The following is a 12582-nucleotide window of genomic DNA, read 5'->3' as shown; positions in this document are numbered from 1 at the left end:
AATAAACTCCTAGTTTTAAGTTGAAAAAACCATTGCTTGATTTTTTTTTATCCCCTTTCATTGGTCAAAATCTGAAAATACAATAGTATGTCGTCTGTATTAAAAAAAAAAAAAAAAGGCTTAACAGGAGAAAGAAAAATGGAGGCCCACCTAGAGCGCAAACCTTTCTTTCTTTGTTATTTATTTTTTTTCTTGCAACTTTAATTTAAATCTAAATCTATTATTAAAATAGATTAAGAATTTATTTAAGATTTTTTTATTGGATAAATTCATATTTTACTTTTTGTTTACTAACGTTATAGCATTTTTATTATTATATTCACAAGCAGTCTTTTGTATTGCTCCTTTATAGTATTTTTTTTAAAAAAAACTTATTTCATAGTTTTTTTTAGATATCTCTATTTTTATTATTGCGTGATCAAATAAAAAAATTAATTTAAAAATATAAAATTTATTAGACCGACCAAGTTATATATTTGATAAATTAACTCGGATTGGTTTAAGATGTTATTTTTTTAATATTTAAAAAATGATGTTCAAATTTTATTTTTAAATCCAATTAAATATTTGTTAATTCGACCAGGTTATGGTTTGATTTGCTTAATTCGATCAGGTCATATAAAAATCAACTTTCAACTCTGGTTTAGTTAAAAAACTGGGCTAGGAAAGAGCCTAACCTAACAAGTTTTTTAATTTTAATTAAAATTTATTTTAAAAGTTAAAAATACCTCCAAATATTTTTTCTTGCAATCAAAATTAACTTTTGATCTTACGAAGCATGGGTAAGTAAATTGTGGATGGATAATAATTTTTTATTTATTAGAAAATGTATTAGCAATGACTATATAAAATTTTCTTTATGTTCAATTTTTTTTTAATTAGTAACTCACTAAGGGGATAATATTGGAAAAGCCTAGAAAAAGGTGAAAAGGAAAAGAAAAGTGATCGTATTGTATGCCATGTAATTCCTCCTCCTTTGTTCTTGACAATTCACGTGGCACCGAATACGTACAAATCAAAGTAATGTTGAAATCAAATTATAAACAAAATATAACAATAATATGCTATATCCTTGAAATCCAATTATAATTATAGGAAGTTGCGGTTCTGATATTGTATTTGCATTATAAGAAGTTTTTAGATTTATTCTTTATATTGTGATAAATTACTATTAGTTTTTATTGGAGACAGTGTTTCTTTTGCTTTTGTAGATATGAAAACATCAACAAAACAACTAAAACAATAAAAATATAAAGTGTGTTTGAACCATTGTGCTCAAAAATTTTATTTATTTTTTGTTTAAAATATATTTTTTTAATATTTTCAAATTTTTTTAATATACTGATGTCAAAAATAATTTTTTTAAAAAATAAAAAAACTTCATTTTAATGCATTTCTAAACAAGAAATGCACTTTGAACTGCCACCGCTACTACAATCCCAAACAGGCCTAAAAATCAGTTCATTTAAACAAGTGAATCATGTGATTTTTTTTTCACTTTTTTTTTCAATCATACCCTTTTATAGCCTAATTAAAAAAAAATTAGGTTTGGAATTATGATCAAAATACAAATTTCAAAGATAAATAACTAACATGTAAAACATAGAGAATATATATGGCTAGCCGTACTTTAGAGATAATTTTCATTTTCAGTCCAAAAGCTTTTAAATTTTGATTAAATACTAAATTGACCCTTAATTGATATGATAATAAACAAAAAAATTATTGTGAAAATACAAAAAAAACCTCTTATTACTAGTTTTAAAACTTTTAATTTCAATGATATTTTAATTGTTTTAGTGGGATTTTTAAAATAAATAAAAAAAACTTATTTATATCTGGTGAATTTTATAATGACGAATAAATTTTATGGAAAGTTTTCAATACTCTCAATAGTTTTTTTTTTTTTTTGGTGTGAAGGTTAAAATTATAAAAACACTATTCCAATTAACAATGTTTTCACTCACATTACCATGTAGTATTTTTCCTTTGGTTTTTGTTGAAGTTTTTTGGGTTTTCACAATAATTTAAATAAAAATACATTATTTACTCTCATTATTTTTTTTTCTGAATTTTTACATATTAAAAAAATTATTTCCTTAATAACTTTCTAACTTCGCCACTATCTAACATCTTTGAAAAGAGATTTAATCTCAACGGTTATATAAATTGATTTTAAAAAACTATAATCATAGAATTTTTTTTTTTTTAAAAAAGGAAAGCAAAGGGAGCAAATACGGTTTATGCACCGTAAATATCTAACAACCTCTCAATAAATAAATAAATAAAAATTAAAGTACCGAACCTCCTCTCTGCTTCCGTCCGGTCTGTCCGAAGCTAGAGAGAGAGAGAGAGAGAGAGAGAGTGTGCAGGCCAGGAAGGAAGGAAGTTGATACTATCGTCTTAATTAACAACTTGTAGACTGTAACTACAGAGTAAAGTAAACCCCAAAGTAATAAAGAAAATGCTGTTGAGGGCACTCCATTTCTCTAATCCCTCAATCAACCACCACCGATACACATCGTCCCCCGCCACCTCCACCGCTCACTCTCGTCTCTTTCCGTACGATCTCCGCATCCCAATCCAACGGTTCTCGTCGATTACCACACAATCACACTATAATTCAACAACAACAGCTGTTGCAGAATCAGAATCGCCTGAGTCGTCGACTTCATCTGAGTACATCGAGACCGTCGGATTACCGTCTAGTTCAGTGCTTCAGCTCTCTCAGTGGAATCTCACTCATCGCCACGTTCTCGCCCTCAATGTCATTGCTTGCGCTGTAATATACTCACTCCTTTACTTAATTTCTTTCCTTTACGACTTAAAAACTTTGCTTCTGATTGTTAATAATGTTTTTATTTTTATTATTTTTTATTTTGCAGGCAGCGGTTTCAGCAACCTGGCTATTTTTGTCTGCAATCCCAACTCTTCTTGTATGCCATTTCCTTTCTTTTACATATTGGTTATTTTTTTTCTCTTTTGCATTTGGCATGATTTTTCAGTCATAATTAAAAATACTGCTGCAACTCATTATCATTAAAATTATTTACTTTGAATTGGATAATATGTTTAAGGATTTTTCTATTGTCACATTGAGATGTTATTATATTTTTGTTTTTAAAAAATTCTCTTTCCTAGAGCGTAGCAATGATAGTAATTGAAATGATTTAAATCACTCAATCTTCAAGATTGAATGAATTCCCCGACATGCATAAAATCATTATTATTATTATTATTATTATAACTTGTGCCTACAAGGTTAGCTCTGACCAAACAGCCTTTTAAGTACTTTTTATATGGTCAAAAGTTTGAAAGCAACTATGATCAATGGTATGGTACTGCAAGAACTGAAAGCGATTCATTCTTTTCTAATCAGTGATTTTCTTTTTCTTTCTGTGGTTATTAAAGGCTTTCAAGAGGGCAGCAGAATCACTTGAGAAGTTGATGGATGTGACGAGGGAAGAACTTCCAGATACAATGGCTGCTGTTCGGTTATCAGGCATGGAAATTAGTGATCTTACTATGGAGCTCAGTGACTTGGGGTTAGTATTAGTATTTAGTATATTGAAGCTTGAAGCCTTGATTAAAGCCTTAGACACTCTTAATTATGCTAGTCATTTCATTTGGGGTATTGTAAATTGGATTGAATTGTGACAACCTATCATCTGTTATAGGCAGGAGATTACACAAGGTGTTAGAAGTTCCACCAGAGCTGTTCGTGTAGCTGAGGAGAGGCTGCGCCAATTGACAAACATAACTCCAACAGGTAAGCTACATTATCTTGCAGTGCTTTGATTTTTGGCTCAGGTTGTTGGATTTGGAGCAATGAGTTTTACTCCATCTTTACTTGTTTAGCTTCATTGCAGAGAGTAGCCAGTCTGAAAAATGAGACAGGAGGACCAGCATTGGCGAGGACTGCACGGGGAATGAGGGAGGGGATTGTCAAGGGTCGTTCAATCTTGCAAATATTCTTCACAATCATGCAATTTTCCAGGGTGGCCTTTAACTATTTTGCTAAGCAAAATAAGAAATAGATCCAAAGATATGAGCTCTGTGGTGAGAAATATCAAAATTTCCTTGCGTACATATATCCATTTCTTTTATAAATTTTGCAAAAAAGTTAGTGTGTTGTTGAGTTTTAACATGTTAGGGTTTTATAACTGCCACTTCCAGTTGAGCTAGCATGCAAGGAGACAGAATGGACCTTTTGTTTTCCTTCCATAGTTTATATCTTCTGTGCCTTACGATTTGATCATTGTGAGAATTTTACTTTATGTACAACTGGTATGTTCTTGTCTGTCAAGGATCTCTTAGACATGTTAGATGTTGAAAGTCTGTCTAAGTTTCTTGCTGGTTAGATCGATTAATCTGGCATAAAAAAAGCTTGGTGTTCGGTTTTCAGACCATATCTAATTACAGAATATTTCCGAAATCTTTAGAGATAAAAAAAAAAAAGTAAATGTCCAAATGTTTCAATTGCACTTGGCCACTTGCATGGCTAAAACTTTCTCCCTTTAGGCGCTTAGGGTATTGAGAAATTTGGTGATGAAGGTTGTATGCCTTGAATTCAAATGGAATCTATCTACAATGCCGTTGGTTCATATGTGATGAAGCATGGTCGTGTTATAGCTTGTAGAGAGGTTAGCTGTGGATTTAATGATGTTGCAGATGAAAAGAAAGATCATCAAAACGAATTACACCCAAGGGGTTATCCTGTGATGGTTCTTCTTGTTGAGATAATTAATAGGGGCTTGTATGAGGCAGTACAGAAAGAAGATGGGTGGGGAAAGAATGGCGAAGTAGTTGACAAGCAATGGAACACGAATTTTGAAGTCCAGGTTAGATGAAGAAGTTGGCTTGAGTTTTTCTTGCCTTCCCTGATTTGGAAGGTAAAGTCAGTCCTTTTTGCAGAAATCTAAAATAATACCGATATTTGTTATCTCTGGACATTGGTGTGGCAGGTCCAGTTCCTTCATAAGCTTACATGAAGGTAACCAATGTGCTGATTGCTTAGCGCGTACTGGTTCTTCTCAGACCTCCACTTGCGAACTTTGGGTTCATCATCTTCCTGGCATGGATCAGCTTCTCCTAGCCACTGATATAATGGGAATTGCCCTTCTCTCACTGTTAGTTTTCGTTTATACCATCTGTTGCACACAAAAAGAAGGGGGGTCCCTTTTGCAGAACTTTGAAGTTTGATTAATGGCATGGTCATGTAACTTGGTGTGGAGAGGCTGGGCTAAAAATCACTCGAAGTCCCTCTTCTACATGAATTTGGTCAAATCAATCTCCATACAATAAATTCTGCCTCACACTTTTGATTTTGGGTAATATATATCAACCCCCATGTCCGTCTATTCGTCAATTGACGAATCTGATGTGCTCAATTTGATGACGATGTATTTCCTATTAAGAATTTTTTTGTTATTATATTTTAAAAAATTAAATTTTTATTTATTTTTTTTACTTTAAATTAATTTTTTTATATATTTTTCATATAGTTTTAAATGTGCTGATGTTAAAAATAATTTTTTAAAATAATAAAAAAAATTATTTTAATATATTTTTGAGTAAAAAATATTTTAAAAAACAACTATTACTACATTATCAAACACCTCCAAAAATATTCATTATGAATGTTAATGCTATTAAAAGTTAAGCCACTACTATAATGTGTATTGTGCTAGTTTGATTAATCATTTTATTTTAAAGGTCTTTCAATGGTTAATAGTATTCAAATTTATTTTTCAAACAAGTATAGCAACATTAACATAACATTCACTATCAATAATCATTCTACATATATTGTTATTTATGTGGCATGTAATATGGAATATGTTCTTTCTTGTTACTTTACATCATCCTTTTTAATATGAACATTAAGTGTTCTTTTATTCACCAAAATCTTTTCATCAACGGGATACCCCAACATCATTATAGTCCTTAAATGGTGGCATCTCATCCTCCTTAAATTTGTCACTTTTGGATTTAATTTCATTCTCTCTTATAATCATAATCTTTTTGTTTGGACATTATGGAGTTATATATAAACTCCTAAAACTCTTAATATCATGGTTACAATTAGATGAGATCTTGACTTACCTTTTATTTCAGTGGTTGAATCTTTTTTCAAGACTTAGATTGTTCAACTTTGTTGACCACAATATTCGACTTCAATGTGATAGCTTTATCTCTCCTATAATTTAGCTTTTAAGCTAAAAAAAATCCAAATTACCTCTTTGTTGTTTACAATTATTTATCTTCAATTGCTTCTCTATTTTGGGAATTATATGAACTATATCTTTAAGCTCAACATAATGCTGCAACTTAACCACATTGGTTATCTTTATATTCAATTCATTCAAGAACCTTGTCATTGTAGCTTTTATATCATCCATAACATTAGCTCTAACTATGGTATTGCCTATTTTTTTATGGTAATTCTCTACACTTCTAGAAATCTAAAAAAAAAACTCTTAATCTTTGATACAATTTTCTATAATAATGACTAGGAATGATTTTTTTTTTTCATGACTGCTTTTATCTCATCCTAAGTCTATAGATCTCTTTTCATTCCATTTTTTTTTTTTGAATAAGACAAGTTGATCCTACCAAATAATAACATAGTTACTAAACTCAATAATAAATTTTACTTTCTTTCCCTCATATTATTGGTGATAGTAAAAAAATCAACTCCACTTTCCTTTTCATCTCCAAATAATTTTTTAGATCATTTTTTTCTTGAAAAGCTAGAATCTCCATCTTAATACTTATTAAATATCTATTCAAGTTATACCAAACGCTCCATAATGTTTTTTTTATTTTTTAAAAAATTATTTTTAAAATCATCATATCAAAACAATCCAAAACATAAAAAAAAATTAATTTTTAATAATTGTTTTTTAAAATACAATCACACATTTCCAAACACTCTAAAACTACTTATAAACCACCTCATGGTTGTACTGGGGACCGATGCTATGACCTTTTGAACAAAGTTTTGCGCCTAATAATCTTGGACCGGCCTACAGTTGCACTGGACAATCTTATTTGCCTCCTAATCAAGTTTTTGCATGCACCTCTAATCCAATCTTACAACCCACATAATTGTAGGCAAGCGTACGATGATTAGGGGGCAACGTTGCACTCCTGGGAGAGATCTTGGATACCTTAAAATCAAGTTTTTTAATTTTTTACAAGGCCTTGACCTTGAAAGTTGTTTACAAGAGCTTCATCATTCTATTCTAAACTGTTCTAAAGGGAAATACGCTGCAGAGTTTATTGAACTGCTCACAGCCTAACAATGCAGTTCATTAGAGACAAAGAATGCAGTTTACCATTTTAACACAGTTGCAAGATCAATGTCTAAACACATGTAAGTTACTGGGTAATCAACTTTGCTCCAATCAACATTTTCGCGGCCACATATTTCAGCCTCTAATCTGCTGATTGACATAGCCTGAAAACACAGCGGTCTCACCTTCCATGATTTTACCTGCATACACCAGAAGAACAAGCTGCAACCTGATCTCCATTCCCTGGGATCAATGGTTCTAAGTTCAACCTTTGCTTAAAAAAAATGTAGTGGAGAATTTCCTGTACAACTTTCCCTCCGGGGAGGTTCGTCTCCTGTACAACAACTTCCGAAAAGCTGGATAGATGAATTCAAAGTGATAAGTTAAAGAGAGACACAATAACACTACGTTATCTTTCTTTTTTCTGCTCTGAGTTTTAAGAATTGTCCGACAAGAAGTCCAAGCCGAAACACTTGAGAAATGCAAGTTTCGCAAGCCTAAAATAGTTGCAGGGATGGAAACAGAAGAAGTCAGAAGAATTTCCGATGTTGTCTTCACTAACTATTCTTCTACCTGTGTTCGTTGTTATTTCCCCTTTTATGCTTTGGTTCTGCTGTGCCTGCAAGAATCTTGAACATTGTTAGATATCTCGAAGGCAGCCTATATATCTCATACCTAAGCTTTTTTCATGAAGCAACAAATAGCTTGGTAAGATGAATTCCTGTAGCAAAAAATCTTTTTTTAAAAAATAAAAATAAAAATTAAGACTAAATATTCGAATCATTACTGCAATTTAAAAGAAAACAAGATTCTAATTTACAGGGGTTTGGTTAAAATGGTTTGGTCGTATCCACAGCCAACCCAAGCACGTCACCATGGGAAAGATTGATTGCAATGTTGACAGGGGATGGGAGGATTAGGGCAGAAATGACAAAGGATGATAGAGCATAATTATATTAAATTTGGGTGATTAAGTCACCGAACTGTTCTTAGCCACCAAGATTTATATATTCCTTTTCTTTTTCCTTTTCTTTTTGGATTCATTTACCGACTATATGGGGCGGTGCCCAAAGAAAAAAAGAATTGGCCCATTATCAGTTCTTGCACGACGACAAATAATACAGATATTGTCGGCATTTGATTGTTGTTATTATTGAAAATAATTACGCAAATCGATAGAGATATCACACAATAAAGTGACCCATTATTAGTTTTTTTAGCCTCATCAGCAGAAGCAGTTTTTGTTAGGATGCGCCTGTTTGCCTGCAAAATTGCTGGCATTTGGGATTCCCGTGGTGAGATTGGTTTAATTTATTTATTTTTAATTATTTTAATGTATTAAAAACAACTACTACCGTAATTCTGAACATCCATACTACTTAGAACCGGAGTCAGGTCAAATTTAAATACAGTAGACCTGATAAATTTGTCGTCAGTTAAAGTCACAGAGATTCACCATAGATTTTTACAATTTAACTAGACTTATGCTATCATTAGAGGCATAAAGCATTATCAGCAGTTTCTTCTCTAACAAAACAACCGGAGTAAAGGAAAAGGAAAGAAAAGGGTAACACTTATTCGCGAAAAAGAGAGGGGAAAAGCATAACCAAGTACAATGCTTGCAAGTTTCCTAATTATTATCTTAAATAAAGTGCATCAACAGCTGTACAGCTTTACCAAGAGATTTTCTAATTTTAATGCAATTAAGCCGTTCTACTGGTAACATTTTTTTTAAGGTGGCAACATCAACATTCAAGTCAGGATCCCTAATGATTTTAACTAGTCAGGATCCGCTACATGGGTCCTTCTGCGTCCTCTGCCAGTCCGCATTAAGGCTTGATGGCAAGATGAAGGAGGATTTTCATGGGCGAAAGTGGTTCGAGAGGGTGACAGTGACGGCAATTGAAAGTGTCTATGGTGGTTAGGAGATGGGCCCCTAATGATTTTTACAATATTCGGTCGGTCCTTCGGTGTGAATTTGTGGAAAGGGGAGGTCAAAAAACATGATGATAAACTAAGGAAAACATTGAGAACAAGCAAAAAGAAGTCAAGAAATAGACAGACAAAAAGCAAGAATAATACCTTAATGTTTAAGTTGTTTCTAAGCCAAGCCAAAGGAGTTAGATTTTACCAGATGGGGTTTAAGAGTTCTTAAAGCCAAAGCACAGAAAACTTAACAAGGACTGCGTACATACCTGGCTGTGTTGCAGGCGGTTTGAGACATGATCATTATGCCTGAGGATTTGGTTGTCCAAATGGGAATTAAGGGGCGTGAAAACACCAAGAGCGGGTGGTGAGGCGGAGGAGGAAGTAGTGGTGGTGTCTGGGAGATCTGCAGGAAAGAAACTGAAACAAAAAAGGAGGAAGATGAGGAGGAGCAAGACCAGTACTTGGATCCATATTAGCCATGAGACTCGATACCCTTCTATTGTAAGGTCGTCCCCAAACTCAAACATGGGTGAAAGAAGAGGAGGTAGGCGAGGAAGTGGCTGCGAGAGAGAGAGAGAGAGAGAGAGAGAGAGAGAAGGGGTCCGGGGTAGGAAGAAGATAAAGGGAGAGGTAGGAGGCAGGAGGTCAAGGAGTTAAGGCTTCAAGAGAAAGAGGTGGAAAACATAAGAGAAAAATGATTTAATTTATTTATGGATTTGTCGGGCTGACTTTAACGTAAATAAAAAAAATGACATGTGATTGCCGTTCCCAATCCGACGCGTTTCGGTACTCGAGTGTGTCTACCGCGCGTGTCCTGTGTTCATAAAGAGAGTACCGCTACCACCACGCATTTAAAATTAAGAGTAAAAAAATAAAAAACACACCTGAAGTTAATTTCTTCATATTCCAAGGTTCCAATATTCTAGTTGAAGGGGAAAGACTAAAGAATAAAGAGGCGGGAATGGAAGTTGCTACGTCCATTATACTTGAGTTTTCAATTTACTTTTTATTATTATATTCATATTAAATTATTGATAATTGTAGGGTGTTTTTATATTTTATATTGTGACCAGAACACTATTTATTAAAAATGCTCATAAAAAATACATTAACTTTGTTTTGGTGAGATTTATAAAATATATTTTTATTAAATTAGGTGGTAATCATAATAAATATTTTTAAAAATTTAAATTATAGAGAAAAAAATATATTTTTGATATAAATTTTACTTTTTATAAATGCTTTTTTCTTTTACGAAAAACACATATTTTTTACAAGTACCATGAATTAAAACTTGATATAATTAAAATAAATATTTGCAATAATTCAAATAATAAAAGAAGCTAATGTAGAGTAGTAGTTTATTACTTGCCTTGTGCCATCTCTCCTTTATTTTAGATTCTTTTACACACACACGGTTTATACACTTTTAGAGAAATAAATTGAGTGTTAGATTCTATAAGATAAAACAAAGGTTATGGAGATGGATCTCCGAATCTGGAGGTGATAATCTTTTGCATTCAATTTCTTTTTCTACTTCTGCCGGTATATGAAATTATTGTATTTGTGTGTTTAATTTTACAAGTTAAAAAAGTTTTGCATATATTTTTTAAAATATTTTTCACTAAAAAATATATCAAAATAATATATTTTTTATTTTTTATATTAGCACATCAAATAATCTAAAAATATCAAAAAATATTAATTTGAAACAAAAAAATAAAAATTTTTAAAAAATATTTTTGATACACAAAAATAAACAGAGACACTAGATTTTCTGACTCTAGTATGGTAAAAAAATTAAATTGAATAAAATAATATAATTTAAAAAATATTTTAAAAAATAATATAATTTAAATTGTAATTGACATGTGACTTGTAAGTTACAAATATGATGTACAACTTTTTCGTATGATATATCATCATTAAAAGTATTGGTGTATTTTCAAAAAAAAAAAATTACTTTTTTTACCCGTTGTGTGTGATCTTTTACAGCTAAAGGAAGTTTATTGACTTCAATTCACAGTGACTCTGCGCCATGACAGCTGCTAATGATACGTCAACTGGATTCTGATATTCGTCTTATTATTTGATTGATAGGGACTCTCATCTATGCGTGTTTTTTAGTTTTTAATTCTTCTCCTTTTGTTTTTATTTCATTAATTTCACTGCGGAAAATAAATTGCATCCTTTTACCGTATACTTGTAATTCTTGTTTATTTTCCCGCCAACTTTTTTCACACGTGATCATTACTTTTGATTAACATTTTGCTGTGTCGACATTTCTTCTTCTTCTTCTATTATTATTATTATTATTATTATTTACGTCTAATGTCACAGGAAAACTTGTGTACACACTACCCTTTTGATATCGCGTGGTCAGGGTACTTTTATAACGCTTAAGATTTTTAAAATGAGTTGAATTCAAAACTATTTATTTTTATAATATTTGTTTAATTATTTTTTTAATTTAAAAATTAAATATTTCTATAGATGACATAAAACTTCTTGATCACTTGTAGTGTGGATAGAGAAAAGATTTTTTATCATTGGAATGTAAAGATGGAGCGTTGAAATTATCTTCTCAAAAGAATATTAAAATATACCTAGTTTGTTTCTAGAATAATATTTTTCTAAAAACCATTTTCCTTTTTTTTTTTAATGTTTGCTTGGTTTTAAAAAAAGTAGGTCAATTGAAAAGTGGTTTTTGATTAATGAAAAAAATAAGCTTTTACAAGAGAAAACTAATTTCCTTATCTTATATATGGAAAACACTTTTTTTTTTTAAACCGATTCCTTTTTTTTAACTGAAAATTATATTTATAAGGTTTTATAAGAGGAAACTGATTTCCTTATCTTATATTTGAAAAAACACTTTCCTTTCTTATAACCAAAAATTATATCTACCCAAAAATATCTCTAATTGTCTCAAATCTATTTCTCCAGCAAATCATTTTTTACAAAAAACTAATCTTCTTCCGAAAGAGATCTTTCTCTTTCATTGAAATTATCTCCTTTTTTTTTGTTCTATGTTTAAAAGATTTGTCTTCTTATTGTGGATCATCAATCTTTATAAAAATCAATAGAGATTAGAGACATTAGCTACTAGGCTTTTAGATTTGAAGAAGCCTAGATTAGAAATGATTGATTTTTGAACTAGATTGCCATATATTCAGATTTGTTATACCCTAATTGGAAAGTTTACATTTTGTTGAGATATTTTGCAAGGTTAAAAGAAACCCACTTTAGAAAACTTATTGATTTGTTAGTAAAATTTGTTTTTGGGGGGCTTTCAAGTTGAGCCCAGGTTATATAGTTTTAGTTTATAGGAATTAATCGGGTTGACACTTTCAAA

General features: G+C 31.2%; 1 protein-coding gene and 1 long non-coding RNA gene across 3 annotated transcripts; one reads left to right on the top strand and one right to left on the bottom strand.

Annotated features, from left to right (window-relative positions):
- Window positions 1-2297: 2297 nt before the first annotated feature.
- LOC118043589 (uncharacterized) lies at window positions 2298-4300 on the top strand. 2 transcript variants are annotated; one of them, XM_035051608.2, is made up of 5 exons: window positions 2298-2782; window positions 2886-2936; window positions 3412-3545; window positions 3678-3769; window positions 3859-4300. In XM_035051608.2, the coding sequence occupies exons 1-5, from the start codon at window positions 2465-2467 to the stop codon at window positions 4035-4037; spliced, it is 774 nt and encodes a 257-aa protein (XP_034907499.1). In that variant the 5' UTR covers window positions 2298-2464; the 3' UTR covers window positions 4038-4300. The 2 variants fall into 2 exon arrangements, with proteins under 2 accessions (XP_034907499.1, XP_034907500.1); XM_035051609.2 differs by having other exon boundaries at window positions 2300-2782; window positions 3870-4036.
- Window positions 4301-7169: 2869 nt separating this feature from the next.
- Window positions 7170-9982, bottom strand: LOC118043590 (uncharacterized). The gene is made up of 2 exons (XR_004686668.2): window positions 9494-9982; window positions 7170-7917 (listed from the first exon to the last, which is right to left on the bottom strand). It is a non-coding gene; the product is annotated as an uncharacterized lncRNA (long non-coding RNA).
- Between the last annotated feature and the right edge of the window lie 2600 nt (window positions 9983-12582).

The sequence above is a fragment of the Populus alba genome, chromosome 7 (genome assembly GCF_005239225.2).
Source record: "Populus alba chromosome 7, ASM523922v2, whole genome shotgun sequence".
NCBI classification, from domain to species: domain Eukaryota; kingdom Viridiplantae; phylum Streptophyta; class Magnoliopsida; order Malpighiales; family Salicaceae; genus Populus; species Populus alba.
The sequence above is the reverse complement of the archived record's forward strand: the minus strand, read 5'-3'. Positions and strand labels throughout refer to the sequence as shown.